The 26,196-nt window shown below is 46.3% G+C and overlaps 1 protein-coding gene across 1 annotated transcript in view; it reads left to right on the forward strand.

The window, feature by feature from the left end:
- The window catches only part of LOC109886212 (C-myc promoter-binding protein), a 162,968-nt gene extending 137,074 nt beyond the window's left edge, over positions 1-25,894 (forward strand). Inside the window, 15 exon segments of the mRNA XM_031812600.1 lie at positions 793-900; positions 1,356-1,514; positions 2,696-2,833; positions 3,626-3,872; positions 9,597-10,449; positions 10,670-10,886; positions 12,735-12,817; positions 13,050-13,225; positions 13,307-13,474; positions 15,615-15,795; positions 16,507-16,767; positions 17,624-17,741; positions 21,693-21,855; positions 24,126-24,190; positions 24,780-25,894. Coding sequence (XP_031668460.1) covers positions 793-900; positions 1,356-1,514; positions 2,696-2,833; positions 3,626-3,872; positions 9,597-10,449; positions 10,670-10,886; positions 12,735-12,817; positions 13,050-13,225; positions 13,307-13,474; positions 15,615-15,795; positions 16,507-16,767; positions 17,624-17,741; positions 21,693-21,855; positions 24,126-24,190; positions 24,780-24,916 — 3,074 coding nt within the window. The 3' untranslated portion in view covers positions 24,917-25,894.
- The last annotated feature ends 302 nt before the right edge of the window (positions 25,895-26,196 follow it).

A 26,196-nucleotide genomic window follows, 5' to 3' on the forward strand; every position in this document is an offset into this window, starting at 1 on the left:
AGAAATATCGTGAGGAGATCCTAAGGCTCATTGTGAGGCAAACGTTTTTTATGGAATCTGTGACCAGCAGATGCATATCTGTATTCCCAGTCATGTGAAAACCGTAGATTAGGACCTCATTTATTTATTTCAATTGACTGATTTCCTCATATGAACTGTAACTCGGTAAAGTCTTGTTGCATCTTGTTCGGTATAGATTTATACGAGCCCGGTCAGGGGAAAGATTCATGTTTTATTCACAGATGACGGAGAGGCAGGCAGGGAGGATCATGGGAAAGATGAAAGACTCAGAGCAGATCAGACAGCTGGTGGCCAGGAGAGACTAATGTTATCTCTCTCTCTCTCTCTCTCTCTCTTGTCTCTCTCTTTCTCTCTCTTCTCTCTCTCTCTCTCTCTCTCTCTCTCTCTCTCTCTCTCTCTCTCTCTCTCTCTCTCTCTCTCTCTCTCTGTCTCTCTCTCTCTCTCTGTCTCTCTCTCTCTCTCTTTCTCTCTCTCTCTCTCTCTCTCTCTCTCTCTCTCTCTCTCTCTCTCTCTCTCCTCTCTCTGCCTCTCGCTCTCTTTCTTTCCTTCTTTCTTTCTTTTTTGCAGTTAGAAATTGAGAGACGAGAGTGAATGTGAGCTTTAAGAAATGTGAGGGAGAGAGAGACAGAGAAATCAAGATTGACTACCATAAAACTTCAATTAAACACGTTTCTCAAATGAGAGTTTTAAATGAGGAATGAGGTGCCTCTTGGAGTAGCCAGTTCTGGTTAGAAGTGCACAAAACTCTCTCTCCTTCCCTCCTTCCTCCAGGTGAGCAGTCAGACCTGGGGTATAACTCCCTCTCTAAAGAAGAGGTACGTAGAGGAGAGCCCAGCCTGCTGTACAGGGACAGCACCCAGGACAAGGACTGCAGCTCCTGTGAGTGTTGCTATGGAGTTGTAGATATTCTGTCAGATGTCCCCTGCTGAGAGGATGTTATAGATAGAGCAGGCTGCACTCTGCTGCCCCCTGGTGGGGGTTTATACTGTCTGTCTGTCTGTTCCACAGTGCTGTCAACATCATATATTTAGAGTCTCCCTGGAGGTTTATACTGTCTGTCTGTCTGTCTGTCTGTCCCACGGTGCTGTCAACATCATATATTCAGAGTCTCCCTGGAGGTTTATACTGTCTGTCTGTCTGTCTGTCCCACGGTGCTGTATCTGATCTGTTATCTCAACATTAAGGGCTTGATGACTTGATGCATGTACATTCTTTTATGTTCTTTTCTCAGTTGTATTTGATGGTGTGATTGTAATAAGTGTGTGTGTGTGTGTGTGTGTGTGTGTGTGTGTGTGTGTGTGTGTGTGTGTGTGTGTGTGTGTGTGTGTGTCCAGTGTCGGAGACAGAGAGTGCTAAGAGCAGTGGAGACTGTCTCCCTCAACAGGACTTCCCAGAGGTCAACGGTCCATTCAAGCGGCATAATTCCGGCATCGTCCGCGGCAACTGTCCCTATGACGATGTAGCCTGTGAGCCCAAGAGGTCAACCAGCACAGGTAAATACCTGGAACTAACTGTCCCTATGACGATGTAGCCTGTGAGCCCAAGAGGTCAACCAGCACAGGTAAATACCTGGAACTAACTGTCCCTATGACGATGTAGCCTGTGAGCCCAAGAGGTCAACCAGCACAGGTAAATTGTACTATTGGTGTAACACTGAGTATAGTTACATGCACACTATAATGTGATTATTATTATTATGATTATTATTTAATCGTTTGATTAAAACATTTACATGCTGTACGATTAATAATAATAACCCTGTTTCCATGGAGACGTCTCTCTGATAAATGCAGAACATCACCCGTCTAAATTAAGATTCTACCACAGCGAACATGTTATTTTTTTTGAGAAGCATATTTGATTCTGAGTTGGGACATTATAAAGTTTGTACGCGAGAACTACTTCTAAAAACCCGTATATTCAGTTGTTCCGAACTCACTTCACTAAAGAGGCAGGCTCTCGGCTGGTGTCAGCACAGGTGCAGATCAAACACACCACTGGGACGCCGGTTTAAGGTGTTTACACGTCCTAATCATTTGAAAGACTGCTCAGAAAACGGCATATGCTTACTTTGATTTTTAACTTACGCCGATTTCAGATAAACAGAGGAAAGTGTTCACATGAATTTGCATAACTGCTGACTGCCATGATCCATGTAATACCAAACTATTAGTGACTGTAAACATACTCACTGATTCTCTCTTTCTGTCTGCCTCCCTCTCTTTCTCTCCCTCCCTCTCCCTCTCTCTTTCTCTCCCTCTCTCTTTCTCTTTCTCTCCCTCTCTGTCGTTCTGTTTGTCTATTCCTCTCCTCCCTCCCTTCCTTCCATCCCTACTTCCCTCTCTCGGAACTCTCCCTCCACCCTTCTTCCCTCTCCTCTCTCTTTTCTCCCTCTCTCCCTACCTCCCTCTCCTCTCTCTTCACTCCCCCTACCTCCCTCTCCCCCTCCTCTCTCTTCTCTACCTCTCCCTGTCTCTTCTCCCTCCCTCACTCCATACCTCCTTCTCCTCTCATCTCTCTTCTCTCCCCCTACCTTCCCCTCCCCTGTCTTCTCTCCCTGTCTCTTCTCCCTCCCTCACTCCATACCTCCTTCTCCTCTCCTCTCTCTTCTCTCCCCCTACCTCCCCCTCCCTGTCTTCTCTCCCTGTCTCCCCCCCCCCCCCCCTCTCTCCAGACCATGTAGCAGGTCTCGTGTTGAGCTCCTCTCTGAATGAGGTAGGTGTGGTTGAGACCAACAGTCTGAGGAGGAGACATCTCACTGCCCTTGAGGAGGGAGGTGGCAGTAGGAGTAGTGGTGGAGGAGGAGTAGGAGGTGAGCCATAACTATAATCCATAACTGATCTATCTATTGTCTGTTTACTGTCTGTCTGTCTTCCATGATGTATTGGATGTCTCTGTAGTGCAGGGCTGGAGGATGTGAGTCAGCTGTATCTATCACCCAGAACTATTTCCTGTCTAGTTCTGTCTTTGTTTATTTGGCTCTATATCTGTACTGGATGGTAGGTGATGGCTGTGAGCCTGCTGTAACTATCCATCAGAACTCACCTAGCGATTTAGACTTGTATTGATTGTCTAGTTGTGATGTCTCAATCTGTACTGTATAGTAGATGTGCTGTACTCAGTTTACTGTATGTTGTGTAGAACATGTCGTGTTTCAGGAGAATTGTTTCTTTCCTGCTCAAAGGACCATGACAGATAGAGAGATAATAAAGTCCTCCTCTCTTCTCCTCCCTCCTTTCCTCTCCCCTCCTCTCTCATCCTCTTCTCCTCTCCCCTCCTCTCACCTCACCTCCTCTCCCCTCTCCTCTTCTCCTCTCCCCTCCCCTCTCCTCACCTCCTCTCCCCTCCTTTCACCTCCTCTCCCCTCCTTTCACCTCCTCTCTCCTCTTCTCCCCTCCTCTCCTCCTCTCCCATTGTCTCTCCTCTCTCCTCCTCTCACCTACTCTCCTTTCCTCTCTCATCCTCTTCTCCTCTCCCCTGCTCTCCTCTTCTATCCTCTCCCCTCTTCACCTCCCCTCCTCTCACCTCCTCTCCCCTCCTTTCCTCTCCCCTCCTCTCCTCTTCTATCCTCTCCCCTCTTCACCTCCTTTCCCCTCCTCTCCAGGCCATGACTGGCAGGGTGTGCGAGGGTGCAGACTGAGTGGAGACAACAGGGTTGTCAGTGGTAGCAGTGGCACGCCAGTGTTGGGTCTGGGGCTGCACCAGGGAGAGACTGACCCAGCCAGGATAGCAGAGAACCTGGGGGCAGACACCAAGATCCTCCTGGGGACCAGCTTCAGCCAGACCAACAGGCCGCGGACGTTAGTCCTGGGAGGGTCAGAGGGGGTAGGAGCAGCCGGGGGAAGAACCAGGTGAACATCATTGATGTGGAACGTTACTGACCCGCTGACATCTTGTGAAAGAGATTTGATCTCAGTGAGAGTAACCTGTATTAAGAAAGGCAGAGTAACCTGTATTAAGAAAGGCAGAGTAACCTGTATTAAGAAAGGTAGAGGGAGAGTAACCTGTATTAATAAAGGGAGAGGGGGAGTAACCTGTATTAATAAAGGGAGAGGGAGAGTAACCTGTATTAATAAAGGGAGAGGGAGAGTAACCTGTATTAATAAAGGGAGAGGGAGAGTAACCTGTATTAATAAAGGGAGAGGGAGAGTACCCTGTATTAATAAAGGCAGAGGGAGAGTAACCTGTATTAATAAAGGGAGAGGGAGAGTAACCTGTATTAATAAAGGGAGAGGGAGAGTAACCTGTATTAATAAAGGGAGAGGGAGAGTACCCTGTATTAATAAAGGCAGAGGGAGAGTAACCTGTATTAATAAAGGGAGAGTAACCTGTATTAATAAAGGCAGAGGGAGAGTAACCTGTATTAATAAAGGCAGAGGGAGAGTAACCTGTATTAATAAAGGGAGAGTAACCTGTATTAATAAAGGCAGAGGGAGAGTAACCTGTATTAATAAAGGCAGAGGGAGAGTAACCTGTATTAATAAAGGGAGAGTAACCTGTATTAATAAAGGCAGAGGGAGAGTAACCTGTATTAATAAAGGGAGAGTAACCTGTATTAATAAAGGGAGAGGGAGAGTAACCTGTATTAATAAAGGGAGAGGGAGAGTAACCTGTATTAATAAAGGGAGAGGAACCTGTATTAATAAGGGAGAGGAACCTGTATTAATAAAGGGAGAGTAACCTGTATTAATAAAGGGTGAGTAACCTGTATTAATAAAGGGAGAGGGAGAGTAACCTGTATTAATAAAGGGAGAGGAAGAGTAACCTGTATTAATAAAGGGAGAGGGAGAGTAACCTGTATTAATAAAGGGAGAGGGAGAGTAACCTGTATTAATAAAGGGAGAGGGAGAGTAACCTGTATTAATAAAGGGAGAGGGAGAGTAACCTGTATTAATAAAGGGAGAGTAACCTGTATTAATAAAGGGAGAGGGAGAGTAACCTGTATTAATAAAGGGAGAGTAACCTGTATTAATAAAGGGAGAGGGAGAGTAACCTGTATTAATAAAGGGAGAGTAACCTGTATTAATAAAGGCAGAGGGAGAGTAACCTGTATTAATAAAGGTAGAGGGAGAGTAACCTGTATTAACAAAGGGAGAGTAACCTGTATTAATAAAGGGAGAGTAACCTGTATTAATAAAGGGAGAGTAACCTGTATTAATAAAGGGAGAGTAACCTGTATTAATAAAGGTAGAGGGAGAGTAACCTGCATTATTAAAGGGAGAGTAACCTGTATTAATAAAGGGAGAGTAACCTGTATTAATAAAGGGAGAGTAACCTGTATTAATAAAGGTAGAGGGAGAGTAACCTGCATTAATAAAGGGAGAGTAACCTGTATTAATAAAGGGAGAGTAACCTGTATTAATAAAGGGAGAGTAACCTGTATTAATAAAGGTAGAGGGAGAGTAACCTGCATTAATAAAGGGAGAGTAACCTGTATTAATAAAGGGAGAGTAACCTGTATTAATAAAGGTAGAGGGAGAGTAACCTGTATTAATAAAGGGAGAGGGAGAGTAACCTGCATTAATAAAGGGAGAGGGAGAGTAACCTGCATTAATAAAGGGAGAGTAACCTGTATTAATAAAGGTAGAGGGAGAGTAACCTGTATTAATAAGGGAGAGGGAGAGTAACCTGTATTAATAAAGGGAGAGGAACCTGTATTAATAAAGGTAGGGGGAGAGTAACCTGTATTAATAAAGGGAGAGGGAGAGTAACCTGTATTAATAAAGGGAGAGTAACCTGTATTAATAAAGGTAGAGGGAGAGTAACCTGTATTAATAAAGGCAGAGTAACCTGTATTAATAAATGGTAGAGGGAGAGTAACCTGTATTAATAAAGGTAGAGGGAGAGTAACCTGTATTAATAAAGGGAGAGTAACCTGTATTAATAAAGGGAGAGGGAGAGTAACCTGTATTAATAAAGGGAGAGTAACCTGTATTAATAAAGGGAGAGGGAGAGTAACCTGTATTAATAAAGGCAGAGGGAGAGTAACCTGTATTAATAAAGGGAGAGTAACCTGTATTAATAAAGGCAGAGGGAGAGTAACCTGTATTAATAAAGGGAGAGTAACCTGTATTAATAAAGGGAGAGTAACCTGTATTAATAAAGGGAGAGGGAGAGTAACCTGTATTAATAAAGGCAGAGGGAGAGTAACCTGTATTAATAAAGGGAGAGGGAGAGTAACCTGTATTAATAAAGGGAGAGGGAGAGTAACCTGTATTAATAAAGGGAGAGTAACCTGTATTAATAAAGGGAGAGTAACCTGTATTAATAAAGGTAGAGGGAGAGTAACCTGTATTAATAAAGGGAGAGGGGGAGTAACCTGTATTAATAAAGGGAGAGGGAGAGTAACCTGTATTAATAAAGGGAGAGGGAGAGTAACCTGTATTAATAAAGGCAGAGGGAGAGTAACCTGTATTAATAAAGGTAGAGGGAGAGTAGCCTGTATTAATAAAGGGAGAGTAACCTGTATTAATAAAGGGAGAGTAACCTGTATTAATAAAGGGAGAGTAACCTGTATTAATAAAGGTAGAGGGAGAGTAACCTGTATTAATAAAGGGAGAGTAACCTGTATTAATAAAGGGAGAGTAACCTGTATTAATAAAGGGAGAGTAACCTGTATTAATAAAGGTAGAGGGAGAGTAACCTGTATTAATAAAGGGAGAGGGGGAGTAACCTGTATTAATAAAGGGAGAGGGAGAGTAACCTGTATTAATAAAGGGAGAGGGAGAGTAACCTGTATTAATAAAGGCAGAGGGAGAGTAACCTGTATTAATAAAGGTAGAGGGAGAGTAGCCTGTATTAATAAAGGGAGAGTAACCTGTATTAATAAAGGCAGAGTAACCTGTATTAATAAAGGCAGAGAGAGTGTAACCTGTATTAATAAAGGCAGAGGGAGAGTAACCTGTATTAATAAAGGGAGAAGGAGAGTAACCTGTATTAATAAAGGGAGAGGGAGAGTAACCTGTATTAATAAAGGGAGAGGGAGAGTAACCTGTATTAATAAAGGCAGAGGGAGAGTAACCTGTATTAATAAAGGCAGAGGGAGAGTAACCTGTATTAATAAAGGCAGAGGGAGAGTAACCTGTATTAATAAAGGGAGAGGAAGAGTAACCTGTATTAATAAAGGGAGAGGGAGAGTAACCTGTATTAATAAAGGGAGAGGGAGAGTAACCTGTATTAATAAAGGCAGAGGGAGAGTAACCTGTATTAATAAAGGTAGAGGGAGAGTAACCTGTATCAATAAAGGGAGAGGGAGAGTAACCTGTATTAATAAAGGGAGAGCAACCTGTATTAATAAAGGGAGAGGGAGAGTAACCTGTATTAATAAAGGGAGAGGGAGAGTAACCTGTATTAATAAAGGGAGAGGGAGAGTAACCTGTATTAATAAAGGCAGAGTAACCTGTATTAATAAAGGGAGAGTAACCTGTATTAATAAAGGGAGAGGGAGAGTAACCTGTATTAATAAAGGGAGAGGGGAGAGTAACCTGTATTAATAAAGGCAGAGGGAGAGTAACCTGTATTAATACAGGGAGAGGGAGAGTAACCTGTATTAATAAAGGGAGAGCAACCTGTATTAATAAAGGGAGAGGAGAGTAACCTGTATTAATAAAGGGAGAGGGAGAGTAACCTGTATTAATAAAGGGAGAGTAACCTGTATTAATAAAGGGAGAGTAACCTGTATTAATAAAGGGAGAGTAACCTGTATTAATAAGGCAGAAGGAGAGTAACCTGTATTAATAAAGGGAGAGTAACCTGTATTAATAAAGGCAGAGGGAGAGTAACCTGTATTAATAAAGGGAGATTGAGAGTAACCTGTATTAATAAAGGGAGAGTAACCTGTATTAATAAAGGGAGAGTAACCTGTATTAATAAAGGCAGAAGGAGAGTAACCTGTATTAATAAAGGGAGAGTAACCTGTATTAATAAAGGCAGAGGGAGAGTAACCTGTATTTATAAAGGGAGAGGGAGAGTAACCTGTATTAATAAAGGGAGAGCAACCTGTATTAATAAAGGGAGAGTAACCTGTATTAATAAAGGGGGAGTAACCTGTATTAATAAAGGGAGAGGGAGAGTAACCTGTATTAATAAAGGGAGAGTAACCTGTATTAATAAAGGGAGAGTAGCCTGTATTAATAAAGGCAGAGGGAGAGTAACCTGTATTAATAAAGGCAGAGGGAGAGTAACCTGTATTAATAAAGGGAGAGTAACCTGTATTAATAAAGGCAGAGGGAGAGTAACCTGTATTAATAAAGGGAGAGGGAGAGTAACCTGTATTAATAAAGGGAGAGGGAGAGTAACCTGTGTTAATAAAGGGAGTGTAACATGTATTAATAAAGGGAGAGGAACCTGTATTAATAAAGGCAGAGGGAGAGTAACCTGTATTAATAAAGGGAAAGGGAGAGTAACCTGTATTAATAAAGGGAGAGTAACCTGTATTAATAAAGGCAGAGGGAGAGTAACCTGTATTAATAAAGGGAGAGGGAGAGTAACCTGTATTAATAAAGGGAGAGGGAGAGTAACCTGTATTAATAAAGGGAGTGTAACCTGTATTAATAAAGGGAGAGGAACCTGTATTAATAAAGGCAGAGGGAGAGTAACCTGTATTAATAAAGGGAAAGGGAGAGTAACCTGTATTAATAAAGGGAGAGGGAGAGTAACCTGTATTAATAAAGGGAGAGTAACCTGTAATAATAAAGGGAGAGTAACCTGTATTAATAAAGGTAGAGGGAGAGTAACCTGTATTAATAAAGGGAGAGGGAGAGTAACCTGTATTAATAAAGGGAGAGGGAGAGTAACCTGTATTAATAAAGGCAGAGGGAGAGTAACCTGTATTAATAAAGGGAGAGGGAGAGTAACCTGTATTAATAAAGGGAGAGGGAGAGTAACCTGTATTAATAAAGGGAGAGTAACCTGTATTAATAAAGGGAGAGGGAGAGTAACCTGTATTAATAAAGGGAGAGGGAGAGTAACCTGTATTAATAAAGGGAGAGTAACCTGTATTAATAAAGGGAGAGGGAGAGTAACCTGTATTAATAAAGGGAGAGTAACCTGTATTAATAAAGGGAGAGGGAGAGTAACCTGTATTAATAAAGGGAGAGGGAGAGTAACCTGTATTAATAAAGGGAGAGGGAGAGTAACCTGTATTAATAAAGGGAGAGTAACCTGTATTAATAAAGGGAGAGTAACCTGTATTAATAAAGGGAGAGGGAGAGTAACCTGTATTAATAAAGGGAGAGTAACCTGTATTAATAAAGGGAGAGGGAGAGTAACCTGTATTAATAAAGGGAGAGGGAGAGTAACCTGTATTAATAAAGGGAGAGTAACCTGTATTAATAAAGGGAGAGTAACCTGTATTAATAAAGGGAGAGGGAGAGTAACCTGTATTAATAAAGGGAGAGGGAGAGTAACCTGCATTAATAAAGGGAGAGGGAGGTCATAGATCTGATGTTCTCCTCTCTGTTGTTTATGTTTCTGCTTCTGAAAGTAAATATCCCCTTTTGAATCAGTAAATTATCAATATCAAAATTTATTTTGATCTATTTTTTTCAAATCTGATCTATTCATTTCTCCATCAGGCGCTGCAGACGTAGAGACAGCCCTGAAGACGGAGAGGAGAGGGACTGGAGTGACGAGGACAAGAATGACAAGAATAATACAGACGCCATCTTTGATCTGGAGGACCTAGATCTGGACGGACCAACCACAGAGAACGTTGCTAAAACCAGCCAATCACGGAAGAGGACGGTGGAACGCAGCGCCAGCTATGGCGGTGTGGGTGTGGCCTCAGCCTCACGGGGCACCGTTAAACGAACGGGGATCGAGACAGGCTTCGATCCGCTGTCCCTCCTGGCGGCCGAGTCCAAGTCCCAGGGAGACAGAGAGGACGACCTGGAAGTGGAGATGGATGGGGTCGCGACCCCTACGGGCCGGCGCCAGGACCACCTGGCTAGGGAGATAGAGATGTACATGAACCATATGGGTTCTCCTCTGAACAGCCGGACACCCAGTTTGGACCTCCAGGACCCCTCCAGTCCCCTGTTCCTCCACCCTCCTCCCCCACTTATCACCACCCCTCGACGGGCCAGTCTCCCCCATACCTCCCCTCTCAGGACAGGAGGATTACCTCGCTCCAGGACCCACAACTCCCCCTCGCCCTCCCAGCCTGCCAGACAGAGGCTCTGGTCCTCACCCCCCTGTCCCCGCTCCACCCCCAGCCCACAGCCCAGCCCCTACCGGGAGAGGGAGAGAGACCGGGACCTGGGTTTGCTGTCCCCGTCTCTGTCCTCCTCCTCCTTCGCCCTGGACCAGCTCCTCACCCCCACCCTGGATGTGTTGAAGAGCAGCATGGTCTCGGCAGGGAAAGGTGTGGCAGAGAAGGCTAGCCGGTGGTACTCTCGCCTGGCCACCTCCTACACCGTGCCCACCAAGGTACGCTCAGCGGTTTGTCAATGGAGGTTGTTCTACTGGTGCGTCAGTCAAAATAACACATTTCTGAATGGCGTAAGATATTTTATAATACTGTGTGACACGAATCAAAGTGTCTTGTCCACATCCCACTACATAATGCAGCTAGGTGCCTCTCACATTCTCAAACACATTACAGCAACATTTGTTTTGTTCCTGAACCTCCATTGTCCACCCGCTCCAGGATGGTAACTGTGACCGTCTGAGTGTGTCCTCTCTGGGCATGGACCCTGACTGCTCCTCCCTGTTGGATGTGGATGAGGAGGGCCTGGGGGACCCAGACGGCTCCATCACCTCCCCTCAGAGAAATGGCCCCGGGCCCCGTAGGAGCCCAAGGAGAAGCCCATCCAGACGCAGTCCCCCGAGGAGCAGACTGGACAGTTCCACACACAGACAGACAGGTAACATATTTCTGTCCTGTCACTGAGGAGGAGAGGGAGGGGGAGGAGCTAGGATCAGACAACCAGGTACTGTCCTGTCACTGAGGAGGAGAGAGAGAGAGGGAGGAGCTAGGATCAGACAACCAGGTACTGTCCTGTCACTGAAGAGGAGAGGGAGGGGGAGGAGCTAGGATCAGACAACCAGGTACTGTCCTGTCACTGAGGAGGAGAGAGAGGGAGGAGCTAGGATCAGACAACCAGGTACTGTCCTGTCACTGAGGAGGAGAGAGAGGGAGGAGCTAGGATCAGACAACCAGGTACTGTCCTGTCACTGAGGAGGAGAGAGGGAGGAGCTAGGATCAGACAACCAGGTACTGTCCTGTCACTGAGGAGGAGAGAGGGGGAGGAGCTAGGATCAGACAACCAGGTACTGTCCTGTCACTGAGGAGGAGAGAGGGAGGAGCTAGGATCAGACAACCAGGTACTGTCCTGTCACTGAGGAGGAGAGAGAGAGGGGGAGGAGCTAGGATCAGACAACCAGGTACTGTCCTGTCACTGAGGAGGAGAGAGGGAGGAGCTAGGATCAGACAACCAGGTACTGTCCTGTCACTGAGGAGGAGAGAGAGAGGGGGAGGAGCTAGGATCAGACAACCAGGTACTGACTGTCACTAAGGAGGAGAGAGAGAGGGTGGAGCTAGGATCAGACAACCAGGTACTGTCCTGTCACTGAGGAGGAGAGAGGGGGAGGAGCTAGGATCAGACAACCAGGTACTGTCCTGTCACTGAGGAGGAGAGAGAGAGGGGGAGGAGCTAGGATCAGACAACCAGGTACTGTCCTGTCACTGAGGAGGAGAGAGGGAGGAGCTAGGATCAGACAACCAGGTACTGTCCTGTCACTGAGGAGGAGAGAGAGAGGAGCTAGGATCAGACAACCAGGTACTGTCCTGTCACTGAGGAGGAGAGAGGGGGAGGAGCTAGGATCAGACAACCAGGTACTGTCCTGTCACTGAGGAGGAGAGAAAGGGAGGAGCTAGGATCAGACAACCAGGTACTGTCCTGTCACTGAGGAGGAGAGAAAGGGAGGAGCTAGGATCAGACAACCAGGTACTGTCCTGTCACTGAGGAGGAGAGAGGGAGGAGCTAGGATCAGACAACCAGGTACTGTCCTGTCACTGAGGAGGAGAGAGAGGGTGGAGCTAGGATCAGACAACCAGGTACTGTCCTGTCACTGAGGAGGAGAGAAAGGGAGGAGCTAGGATCAGACAACCAGGTACTGTCCTGTCACTGAGGAGGAGAGAGAGAGGGAGGAGCTAGGATCAGACAACCAGGTACTGTCCTGTCACTGAGGAGGAGAGAGGGAGGAGCTAGGATCAGACAACCAGGTACTGACTGTCCTGTCACTAAGGAGGAGAGAGAGAGGGGGAGGAGCTAGGATCAGACAACCAGGTACTGTCCTGTCACTGAGGAGGAGAGAGAGGGTGGAGCTAGGATCAGACAACCAGGTACTGTCCTGTCACTGAGGAGGAGAGAGAGGGTGGAGCTAGGATCAGACAGGATGTAGGGGAGGGAGAAAGGACTCTTACCAAACTCTACCAGCAGACGATGCCTTGTGCAGTTGAGGGGATTGAGGTGAAGTCTGATTGGAGCTATTCATCATGCTACTCAGACCCTCTGCCCTTCTCCTGTCTCATCAGCATCCAGTGTGCAAGTAGGGCACTGGCACTCCTGACATGGAAAAGTCCTGCCCTGAGTTAGCGCTTCGCTAACGGCTAGCCATCAGAGACTGTTTACTGCTGACACCAATGATAGCAGATGTTCATGGGATGATGGTGTGCTCCTTCTCCCGGTTGTGTCCTGTCTCTCCTCCAGGCTTTCCTCCCCCAGACTGCTCTGATCTGGGCTCGTCTCACTACACCAGCAGTACCAGTGTCTTCCAGAACCACGCCATGGAGGTGAGGACACCACACTTACAGACCTCTCAAACTAAACCAGAACAACTCACAGGAACATTGAAACGAAGCCAACACTACAGAATAGCTTTGATTTTCAGATAGGATGATCAATCAAGTATCAATGACATGCGAGACAAAGGGACCAAGGACACTTCTCATTCATACAACCAGGCCAAGGGCCGACCCCTGATTGACCTAATGTCCATCTTGGCTCTGCTGTGTGTGTTTCCAGTTGTTGATCTCCAGCTGTTCTCGCTGTAAGACGTGTGACGGTCTGGTGTACGACGAGGAGATCATGGCAGGATGGACGGCTGACGACTCCAACCTCAACACCACCTGTCCTTTCTGTGGGAACCCCTTCCTCCCCTTCCTTAATGTAGAGATCAGAGACCTGAGAGGACCTGGGAGGTACACTAGATATACACACAGACATTTAACACCTCCCTTGTTCCCCTGATATCACACCTCCTCTCATCCTCTCACCTTCAGGTTCTACCTGAAGAGCAGTCCGTCAGCGGAGGAGGCTGTGTCATCGTCCTACTCTGTGTCCACCGGTCTGGACACCGGGACGTCCACTCTGTCCACTCCCTGTCCCACTACTGTCCTGTCTCCTCTCTCACCCAGGATCACTGTAGAGGGCTGCTCTGGTAACAACAGGTACACTGCACTATACACTACGCACTAAACACTACACACTAAAACACTACACACTATACACAATACACTATACACGACGCACTAAACACTACACACTAAAACACTACACACTATACACAACGCACTACACACTTACACACTAAACACTAAACACTAAAACACTACACACTATACACAACGCACTACACACTTACACACTAAAACACTACACACTATACACAATACACTATACACTTACACACTACGCACCAACCCCTGTCCCACCACCATCCTCTCAGATAAACCCTATCCTACCACCCCTATCCTACCACCCCTATCCTACCACCCCTAGTCTACCCCCCCTAGCCTACCACCCCCAGTCTATTACCCTATCCTACCACACCTATCCTACCACCCCTATCCTACCACCCCTATCCTACCACCCCTATCCTACCACCTCTATCCTACCACCCCTATCCTACCACCCCTAGTCTACCACCCCTATCCTACCACCCCTAGCCTACCACCCCTAGTCTACCACCCTATCCTACCACTCCTATCCTACCACCCCTAGCCTACCACCCCTAGTCTACCACCCCTATCCTACCTCCCCTATCCTACCACCCCTAGTCTACCACCCCTAGCCTATCACCTCTATCCTACCACCCCTAGTCTACCACCCCTAGCCTACCACCCCTAGCCTACCACCCCTAGCCTACCTCCCCTATCCTACCACTCCTATCCTACCACCCCTAGCCTACCACCCCTAGTCTACCACCCTATCCTACCACTCCTATCCTACCACCCCTAGCCTACCACCCCTAGTCTACCACCCCTAGCCTACCACCCCTATCCTACCACCCCTATCCTACCACCCATAGTCTACCACCCCTAGCCTACCACCCCTATCCTACCACCCCTAGCCTACCACACCTAGGCTACCACCCCTAGCCTACCACCCCCAGTCTACCACCCCCATCCTACCACCCCTAGCCTACCACCCCCAGTCTATCACCCCTATCCTACCACCCCTAGCCTACCACACCTAGGTTACCACCCCTAGTCTACCACCCCTAGTCTACCACCCCTAGCCTACCACCCCCTAGCCTACCACCCCCAGTCTACCACCCCTAGTCTACCACCCCTAGTCTACCACCCCTAGCCTACCACCCCCTAGCCTACCACCCCCAGTCTACCACCCCCAGTCTACCACCCCCTAGCCTACCACCCCCTAGCCTACCACCCCCAGTCTACCACCCCTAGCCTACCACCCCTAGTCTACCACCCCTAGGCTACCACCCCTAGTCTACCACCCCTAGCCATTTAGTTTCCTGAGATTATTAGTCAGTGTTCGTATAGTGGTAGTGTCCTCTCTCTCTGTTAGTTTCCTGAGATTATTAGTCAGTGTTAGTATAGTGGTAGTGTCCTCTCTCTCTGTTAGTGACCTGAGATTATTAGTCAGTGTTAGTATAGTGGTAGTGTCCTCTCTCTCTGTTAGTTTCCTGAGATTATTAGTCAGTGTTAGTATAGTGGTAGTGTCCTCTCTCTCTGTTAGTGACCTGAGATTATTAGTCAGTGTTAGTATAGTGGTAGTGTCCTCTCTCTCTGTTAGTGACCTGAGATTATTAGTCAGTGTTAGTATAGTGGTAGTGTCCTCTCTCTCTGTTAGTTTCCTGAGATTATTAGTCAGTGTTAGTATAGTGGTAGTGTCCTCTCTCTCTGTTAGTGACCTGAGATTATTAGTCAGTGTTAGTATAGTGGTAGTGTCCTCTCTCTGTTAGTGACCTGAGATTATTAGTCAGTGTTAGTATAGTGGTAGTGTCCTCTCTCTCTGTTAGTGACCTGAGATTATTAGTCAGTGTTAGTATAGTGGTAGTGTCCTCTCTCTCTGTTAGTTTCCTGAGATTATTAGTCAGTGTTAGTATAGTGGTAGTGTCCTCTCTCTGTTAGTGACCTGAGATTATTAGTCAGTGTTAGTATAGTGGTAGTGTCCTCTCTCCCTCCTCATTTGGGTTTCTGTTGGATTACATGATTACATCTCATTAGAGAATGTGTTTGAAGTAGCCGCCTGCTGATACTATCTGCAACAGATAACAGGAGCTCATCCTGGTCCTAACACGGATCTGTGTGTGTGTGTATGTGTGTGTGTGTCCGTCCCCAGGCTGTCGTCGTCCAGGGCCCAGTGTATAGAGATCCCTACAGAGCGGCGTCAGGGGGCCCTGTCCCCGGGGTCAGCTATGGTGCGAAGTGTCAGTGCCTTTGACCCCATGGAGGAACCAACTCGACTCAACCACAATGTACCCACTTCAGGCAGCCTGCCCAGCCGACTCAACGAAGCTAGCGTGAGACAGACCCCCAAAACACACAATACTGTGTTCTTACACACACACACATACACATTCACACACACACACATACAATGTACCCACTTCAGGCAGCCTGCCCAGCCGACTCAACGAAGCTAGCGTGAGACAGACCCCCAAAACACACAATACTGTATTCTTACACACACACACACCCACACATACACACACACATACACATACACACACACACGTTCACACACACACACATACACACACACACATACACATACACATACACACACACACATACACACACACACACACACATACACACACACACACACATTCACACACACACATTCACACACACACACATTCACACACACACACACACACATTCACACACACATTCACACACACACACACACATTCACACACACACACATTCACACACACACACATTATCCCCATGACCCCTAACTTCTCAACTTTAACCCCTAACTTCTCAACTTTAACCCCTAACTTCTCAACTTTAACCCCTAACTTCTCAACTTTAACCCTAACTTTTCAACTTTAACCCCTAACTTCTCAACTTTAACCCCTAACTTTTCAACTTTAAACCCTGACCCCTAACTTCTCAACTTTAACCCCTGACCCCGAACTTCTCAACTTTAACCCCTGACCCCTAACTTCTCAACTTTAACCCCTAACTTCTCAACTTTAACCCTTGACCCTTAACCCCCCCAGGACCCCCTGAGTGTTGATATGGAGTGGCGTCTCCACCACCCAGAACCAGTCACAGTACCCTACCTGAGTCCCCTGGTCCTGTGGAAGGAGCTGGAGTCCCTGCTGGAGAACGAGGGAGACCCTGTTATCACAGTGTCAGCCGTGGTGGACCACCATCCTATCATCTACTGGAACCTGGTTTGGTCCTTCAGACGTCTGGACCTGCCCAGCAACCTGCCTGGACTCATACTGACCTCAGAGCACTGTAACAGGGGATCTACGGTAGGGAACACTGTCTATACATTCCCTGTCTATACACCTCACCCCTTATTCCCTGTCTATATACCTCACCCCTTATTCCCTGTCTATACATCTCACCCCTTATTCCCTGTCTATACATCTCACCCCTTATTCCCTGTCTATACACCTTACCCCTTATTCCCTGTCTATATACCTCACCCCTTATTCCCTGTCTATATACCTCACCCCTTATTCCCTGTCTATACACCTCACCCCTTATTCCCTGTCTATACACCTCACCCCTTATTCCCTGTCTATACACCTCACCCCTTATTCCCTGTCTATACACCTCACCCCTTATTCCCTGTCTATATACCTCACCCCTTATTCCCTGTCTATACACCTCACCCCTTATTCCCTGTCTATACACCTCACCCCTTATTCCCTGTCTATACACCTCACCCCTTATTCCCTGTCTATACACCTCACCCCTTATTCCCTGTCTATACACCTCACCCCTTATTCCCTGTCTATACACCTCACCCCTTATTCCCTGTCTATACACCTCACCCCTTATTCCCTGTCTATACACCTCACCCCTTATTCCCTGTCTATACACCTCACCCCTTATTCCCTGTCTATACACCTCACCCCTTATTCCCTGTCAGTGTGTGTCTCATATCTGTCTCTATGTCTCCCTCCAGATATATTGTCATTGAGCTGGTGTGTGTGTGTCTCATATATATTGTCATTGAGCTGGTGTGTGTGTGTGTCTCATATCTGTCTCTACGTCTCCCTCCAGATATATTGTCATTGAGCTGGTGTGTGTGTGTCTCATATATATTGTCATTGAGCTGGTGTGTGTGTGTGTCTCATATCTGTCCCTGTCCGTCCCCAGGTCCCTCGCCATTGGATGTCAGAGGACAGTAAACACGTGTTGATCCAGATCTTATGGGACAACCTCAAGCTGCACCGGGATCTCATCCAGCCGTTCTACATCCTGTGGAACACGCAGAGTAGGTTACAGTCTACAGCAGGTCCTGAAACCGTCTCAGTGAAATGCATTAAGTCAGTCTACAGCAGGCCCTGAAACCGTCTCAGTGAAATGCATTAAGTCAGTCTACAGCAGGTCCTGAAACCGTCTCAGTGAAATGCATTAAGTCAGTCTACAGCAGGTCCTGAAACCGTCTCAGTGAAATGCATTAAGTCAGTCTACAGCAGGTCCTGAAACCGTCTCAGTGAAATGCATTAAGTCAGTCTACAGCAGGTCCTGAAACCGTCTCAGTGAAATGCATTAAGTCAGTCTACAGCAGGTCCTGAAACCGTCTCAGTGAAATGCATTAAGTCAGTCTACAGCAGGTCCTGAAACCGTCTCAGTGAAATGCATTAAGTCAGTCTACAGCATGTCCTGAAACCGTCTCAGTGAAATGCATTAAGTCAGTCTACAGCAGGTCCTGAAACCGTCTCAGTGAAATGCATTAAGTCAGTCTACAGCAGGTCCTGAAGCCGTCTCAGTGAAATGCATTAAGTCACAGTCTACAGCAGGTCCTGAAACCGTCTCAGTGAAATGCATTAAGTCATATTCTACAGCAGGCCCTGAAACCGTCTCAGTGAAATGCATTAAGTCAGTCTACAGCAGGTCCTGAAACCGTCTCAGTGAAATGCATTAACAGCAGGTCCTGAAACAGTCTCAGTGAAATGCATTAACAGCAGGTCCTGAAACCGTCTCAGTGAAATGCATTAACAGCAGGTCCTGAAACCGTCTCAGTGAAATGCATTAACAGCAGGTCGTGAAACAGTCTCAGTGAAATGCATTAAGTCACAGTCTACAGTAGGTCCTGAAACCGTCTCAGTGAAATGCATTAAGTCATATTCTACAGCAGGTCCTGAAGCCGTCTCAGTGAAATGCATTAAGTCAGTTTACAGCAGGTCCTGAAACCGTCTCAGTGAAATGCATTAAGTCAGTCTACAACAGGTCCTGAAACCGTCTCAGTGAAATGCATTAAGTCACAGTCTACAGCAGGTCCTGAAACCGTCTCAGTGAAATACATTAAGTCACAGTCTACAGCAGGTCCTGAAGCCGTCTCAGTGAAATGCATTAAGTCAGTCTACAGCAGGTCCTGAAACCGTCTCAGTGAAATGCATTAAGTCAGTCTACAGCAGGTCCTGAAACCGTCTCAGTGAAATTCATTAAGTCAGTCTACAGCAGGTCCTGAAACCGTCTCAGTGAAATGCATTAAGTCACAGTCTACAGCAGGTCCTGAAACCGTCTCAGTGAAATGCATTAAGTCAGTCTACAGCAGGTCCTGAAACCGTCTCAGTGAAATGCATTAAGTCACAGTCTACAGCAGGTCCTGAAACCGTCTCAGTGAAATGCATTAAGTCAGTCTACAGCAGGTCCTGAAACCGTCTCAGTGAAATGCATTAAGTCACAGTCTACAGCAGGTCCTGAAACCGTCTCAGTGAAATGCATTAAGTCAGTCTACAGCAGGTCCTGAAACCGTCTCAGTGAAATGCATTAAGTCAGTCTACAGCAGGTCCTGAAACCGTCTCAGTGAAATGCATTAAGTCAGTCTACAGCAGGTCCTGAAACCGTCTCAGTGAAATGCATTAAGTCAGTCTACAACAGGTCCTGAAACCGTCTCAGTGAAATGCATTAAGTCACAGTCTACAGCAGGTCCTGAAACCGTCTCAGTGAAATGCATTAAGTCACAGTCTACAGCAGGTCCTGAAACCGTCTCAGTGAAATGCATTAAGTCAGTCTACAACAGGTCCTGAAACCGTCTCAGTGAAATGCATTAAGTCACAGTCTACAGCAGGTCCTGAAACCGTCTCAGTGAAATGCATTAAGTCACAGTCTACAGCAGGTCCTGAAGCCGTCTCAGTGAAATGCATTAAGTCAGTCTACAGCAGGTCCTGAAACCGTCTCAGTGAAATGCATTAAGTCAGTCTACAGCAGGTCCTGAAACAGTCTCAGTGAAATGCATTAAGTCACAGTCTACAGCAGGTCCTGAAGCCGTCTCAGTGAAATGCATTAAGTCAGTCTACAGCAGGTCCTGAAACCGTCTCAGTGAAATGCATTAAGTCAGTCTACAGCAGGGTATGAAGCCGTCTCAGCACCTTGTTTTATCAAGGAACAGATAAAGTCATAAGTCTGCAATTTAATGTGGTTTTAAGAAGAGCATATCTGTATGAATTGTGTATGTCTTGTAGCCTAACTTTGTAGCCTAACTTTGGCAGATGGAAGAGCTCTGAACCATGGGCAGCTATGTGGCAGCCATTTTGGATCTCTGTGTACTGAAAACCTGTTTTCGTTTTCTCTCTCCTCGGTTACTGTCCTCGGTTACTAATGTCTGGGAGCTAACAGGGGTCTGTTGTTCTCTCTGTTCTCTGTGTTTCAGGGCTTAATTGTGCTCTGTTGTTAGACAGTGAGTGTTCTCTTTAGGACTCGGCAGCCGAGTCTCTCTCCTTTGTCTCTCTGTGTGTGTGTGTCCTGTCTGCTCTTCTCTGCTTTGCTGCACCCTGTTTGTTCTCCTTGTCGTCGTTTTGGGAAAAACCTGTTTTCGTTTTCTCTGTCATCGGTTACATTATGTGGTTGAAAATGCATCGCTGTATTGATGTTTTCCACTTGGCTGACAGTCTTGGCAATTCTGTGGGCTGTCTTTGATCGACTTGTCTAAATGATGTTGTTTCTAGTGATTCGTTTTATTCAGTTCTTCCAACATTTTAAATGTGTGTCTTCGTCTAGTTGGATCTCAAATACACTCCTGTATTATCTACTCCTGTATTTGAGAATGGGTTAGCATCTGTGTTTTACTGTGTGTGTGTGTGTGTGTGTGTGATCGGTCTTGCATACCTACGTGTGTGTGTGTGTGTGTGATCGGTCTTGCATACCTACGTGTGTGTGTGTGTGTGTGATCGGTCTTGCATACCTACGTGTGTGTGTGTGTGTGTGATCGGTCTTGCATACCTACGTGTGTGTGTGTGTGTGTGATCGGTCTTGCATACCTACGTGTGTGTGTGTGATCGGTCTTGCATACCTACGTGTGTGTGTGTGATCGGTCTTGCATACCTACGTGTGTGTGTGTGTGTGTGATCGGTCTTGCATACCTACGTGTGTGTGTGTGATCGGTCTTGCATACCTACGTGTGTGTGTGTGATCGGTCTTGCATACCTACGTGTGTGTGTGTGTGTGTGATCGGTCTTGCATACCTACGTGTGTGTGTGTGATCGGTCTTGCATACCTACGTGTGTGTGTGTGATCGGTCTTGCATACCTACGTGTGTGTGTGTGATCGGTCTTGCATACCTACGTGTGTGTGTGTGATCGGTCTTGCATACCTACGTGTGTGTGTGTGATCGGTCTTGCATACCTACGTGTGTGTGTGTGTGTGTGATCGGTCTTGCATACCTACGTGTGTGTGTGTGATCGGTCTTGCATACCTACGTGTGTGTGTGTGATCGGTCTTGCATACCTACGTGTGTGTGTGTGTGTGTGATCGGTCTTGCATACCTACGTGTGTGTGTGTGTGTGTGATCGGTCTTGCATACCTACGTGTGTGTGTGTGATCGGTCTTGCATACCTACGTGTGTGTGTGTGATCGGTCTTGCATACCTACGTGTGTGTGTGTGATCGGTCTTGCATACCTACGTGTGTGTGTGTGTGTGTGATCGGTCTTGCATACCTACGTGTGTGTGTGTGATCGGTCTTGCATACCTACGTGTGTGTGTGTGATCGGTCTTGCATACCTACGTGTGTGTGTGTGATCGGTCTTGCATACCTACGTGTGTGTGTGTGTGTGTGTGTGTGTGTGTGTGTGTGTGTGTGTGTGTGTGTGTGTGTGTGTGTGTGTGTGTGTGTGTGTGTGTGTGTGTGTGTGTGTATGCGTGGACACGTTTGTTATATATGAAGTGTGTATTAGTGTAGCCTACATATCCATCTTTCTGACCCCTGACCCCTGCCTCCAGGTGTGGGCTACCCGTTGTGTCGTCCTGTGAGCGAGGCGGAGCGTCCGTTTGGGGAGGAGCTACTCCACAGCGTGGTCAAGAGCATCCAGAGGAACGACGTCTCTCGACCAATGGGACAGCTCCTACAGCTGCTGGGGCAGAGCCTGGGGGTCAAGAGGCAAAGGTCAGGGGTTACACATTGATGACGCCATTGTCCAGGGGCATGTTCAGGAGGATGTAACGCTACTGAAACATTCAGATAGAAATGCGTCATGTAGAACAGACATGATTGTCTGCCAGGATAAAGAATCATCAGCTCTACTCGTCCTATTTCTATCTCTCTGCAACATTCAGATAGAAATGTTTCATGTAGAACAGACATGATTGTCTGCCAGGATAAAGAATCATCAGCTCTACTCATCCTATTTCTATCTCCCTGCAACATTCAGAGCGCATCACTAAATGCCACTCGGCCATCGCTCATCCATATATTTATATGTACAGTTGAAGAGAGAAGTTTACATACACCTTAGGTTGAAGTCATTAAAACTCGTTTTTCAACCACTCCACAAATTTCTTGTTAACAAACTATAGTTTTGGCAAGTCGGTTAGGACATCTACTTTGTGCAGGACTCAAGTAATTCTTCCAACAATTGTTTACAGACAGATTATTTCACTTATAATTCACTGTATCACAATTCCAGTGGGTCAGAAGTTTACAGACACTAAGTTGACTGTGCCTTTAAACAGCTTTGATAATATAGCCATAATATAGTCAAGAAAAATATGTCCCGTCTTTAGAAGCTTCTGATAGGCTAACTGACATCATTTGATTCAATTGGAGGTGTACCTGTGGATGTATTTCAAGACCTACCTTCAAACTCAGTGCCTCTTTGCTTGACATCATGGGAAAATCAAAAGAAATCAGCCAAGACCTCAACAAAAATTCTAGACCTACACAAGTCTGGTTCATCCTTGGGAGCAATTTCCAAACACCTGAAGGTACCACGTTCATCTGTACAAATAATAGTATGCAACTATAAACACCATGGGACCATGCAGCCGTCATACCACTCAGGAAGGAGACGCGTTCTGTCTCTTAGAGATGAACGTACTTTAGTGCAAAAAGTGCATATCAATCCCAGAACAACAGCAAAGGACCTTGTGAAGATGCTGGAGGAAACAGGTACACAAGTATCTATATCCACAATCAAATGAGGCCTATATCGACATAACCTGAAAGGCCGCTCAGCAAGGAAGAAGCCACTGCTCCAAAACCGCCATAAAAAAAGTCAGACTATGGTTTGCAACTGCACATGGGGACAAAGATCGTACTTTTTGGGAAAATGTCCTCTGGTCTGATGAAACAAAAATAGAACTGTTTGGCCATAATGACCATCGTTATGTTTGGAGGAAAAAGGGGGATGCTTGCAAGCAGAAGAACACCATCCCAACCGTGAAGCACGGGGGTGTCAGCATCAAGTTGTGGGGGGGTTTTGCTGCAGGAGGGACTGGTGCACTTTATAAAATAGATGGCATCATGAGGTAGGAAAATTATGTGGATATACTGAAGCAACATCTCAAGACATCAGGAAGTTAAAGCTTGGTCGCAAATGGGTCTTCCAAATGGACAATGACCCCAAGCATACTTCCAAAGTTGTGACAAAATGGCTTAAAGACAACAATGTCAAGATATTGGAGTGGCCATCACAAAGCCCTGACCTCAATCCCATAGAAAATTTGTGGGCAGAACTGAAAAAGCATGTGCGAGCAAGGAGGCCTACAAACCTGACTCATTTACACCAGCTCTGTCAGGAGGAATGGGAGCCAATTCACCCAACTTATTGTGGAAGGCTGCCCGAAACATTTGAAACCATTTTTAAAGGCAATGCTACCAAATACTAATTGAGTGTATGTAAACTTCTGACCCACTGGGAATGTGATGAAATAAACAAAAGCTGAAATAATTCATTCTCTCTACTATTATTCTGACATTTTATATTCTTAAAATAAAGTGATGATCCTAACTGACCTAAGACAGAGAATTTCTTTACTAGGATTAAATGTCAGGAATTGTGGAAAAACTGAGTTTAAATGTAGTTGGCTAAGGTGTATGTAAACGTCTGACTTCAACTGTACATATTCTCATTCACCCCTTTAGATTAGTGTGTATTAGGTAGTTGTTGGGAGACTGTTCGATTTTACTGCACTGTCGGGACTAGAAGAACAAGCCTTTCGCTACACTCAATAACATCTGCTAACCAAGTGTATGTGACCAATAAAATGTGATTTGATTTGAGTCAGTTGGTGTAAATATAGCAAGGTTACAGTCAACATTAAGTATCATTAGCCCCTTTGATGTCAAAGACAGACAGTCGTTCATGCTATCTACTGTAGCTAGTCTGCTAAATGTCCTCTGTAAAATCTAACGTCCCTGTGCCCTTCCCTCTGCAGGAGTCTGTACAGAGACATCCTCTTCCTGTGTCTGGTGGCTCTGGGAAAGGACAACATTGACATCGGTAAGTCTGCTTTCATTGTGCTAGTAGTTTCAGAAGTACTGTAGTGTACTCACAGCCAACTACTCTTCAGGTGCAACAAGGCACAGAAACGTCCTCTAGAAGTCAACCCATACACGTCATCTAGAAGTCAACCCATACACGTCCTCTAGAAGTCAACCCATACACGTCATCTAGAAGTCAACCCATACACGTCCTCTAGAAGTCAACCCATACACGTCCTCTAGAAGTCAACCCATAAACATCATCTAGAAGTCAACCCATACACGTCATCTAGAAGTCAACCCATACACGTCATCTAGAAGTCAACCCATACACGTCATCTAGAAGTCAACCCATACACGTCCTCTAGAAGTCAACCCATACACGTCCTCTAGAAGTCAACCCATACACGTCCTCTAGAAGTCAACCCATACACGTCATCTAGAAGTCAACCCATACACGTCCTCTAGAAGTCAACCCATACACTGTTGAATGCTCCTGCAGTGGTCTGCAGCGTTTTCCTCCAGAAGGTCTTCAGTTTAAATGACATTTAAATCGGTGTTGAACATCGTTGTGTTATAACTCATCTCACTCTTTCTCCTCCCTCCAGACGCTTTTGACCGCGAATACAAGATGGCGTACGACCACCTCAGCCCCAACCTGGTGAAGCTGACGCACAACTGCGACCGGCCGCCCAGCGCTGGGGTCATGGAGTGTCGCAAGACCTTCGGAGAACCCTACCTCTGACCCCTTTACCCCTGACGTGTCACCTCCGACAGACACTCCACCCGGTCACCTCCGTCACTCGGCCAGTCACCTCCTCCACCCGGCCAGTCACCTATGTCACTCGGCCAGTCACCTCCTCCACCCGGCCAGTCACCTCCGTCACTCGGCCAGTCACCTCCTCCACCCGGCCAGCCAGTCACCTCCGTCACTCGGCCAGTCACCTCCGTCACCCGGCCAGTCACCTCCGTCACTCGGCCAGTCACCTCCTCCACCCGGCCAGTCACCTCCGTCACCCGGCCAGTCACATCCGTCACTCGGCCAGTCACCTCCGTCACTCGGCCAGTCACCTCCGTCACGGGGCTGACCAGAGACTAGCGGAGCTGACCAGAGACTAACGGGGCTGACCAGAGACTAACAGAGCTGACCAGAGACTAACGGAGCTGACCAGAGACTAACGGGGCTGACCAGAGACTAACGGAGCTGACCAGAGACTAACAGAGCTGACCAGAGACTAACGGAGCTGACCAGAGACTAACGGGGCTGACCAGAGACTAACGGAGCTGACCGACCAGGGTGTTATCATGTAGTCTGACCAGTCTCACAAAAGGGATGTTAAATCTCATCTCATCACCTGGTCGTTAGAGGTTCTGGACGTACCCCTCTGGATGGATGGAGATCATACTCATTAACGTAACAACGGTTTCACACAATGACGTGTTCAATTTCGGGGTACTCATGTTTTCAGAAATCTTGTACAAATTGTTACATAAAATACTAAATGTACTTTATATACGACAGTAGTAGTAGGGACCTTTTATAAAAAATAAAAATAAACATTTGTATTATATAGTCATATATAGAGACTAATATTAGCAATATTTTACTTAACTTGAATTCTATTTATACAAAGTAAGACTTTTATTTATTTTAGTCTGTTTTATTTGTTTAGCTGGATGTACTGGCTTCGTGTCAGGGTGGAACATCTATTCCTCTCCTCCTGTGGTTGATGGATGTACTGGCTTCGTGTCAGGGTGGAACATCTATTCCTCTCCTCCTGTGGTTGATGGATGTACTGGCTTCGTGTCAGGGTGGAACATCTATTCCTCTCCTCCTGTGGTTGATGGATGTACTGGCTTCGTGTCAGGGTGAAACATCTATTCCTCTCCTCCTGCGGTTGATGGATGTACTGGCTTCGTGTCAGGGTGAACCATCTCTTCCTCTCCTCCTGTGGTTGATGGATGTACTGGCTTCGTGTCAGGGTGAAACATCTATTCCTCTCCTCCTGCGGTTGATGGATGTAC

Source organism: Oncorhynchus kisutch, unplaced genomic scaffold, assembly GCF_002021735.2.
Source record: "Oncorhynchus kisutch isolate 150728-3 unplaced genomic scaffold, Okis_V2 Okis03b-Okis08b_hom, whole genome shotgun sequence".
NCBI lineage: Eukaryota > Metazoa > Chordata > Actinopteri > Salmoniformes > Salmonidae > Oncorhynchus > Oncorhynchus kisutch.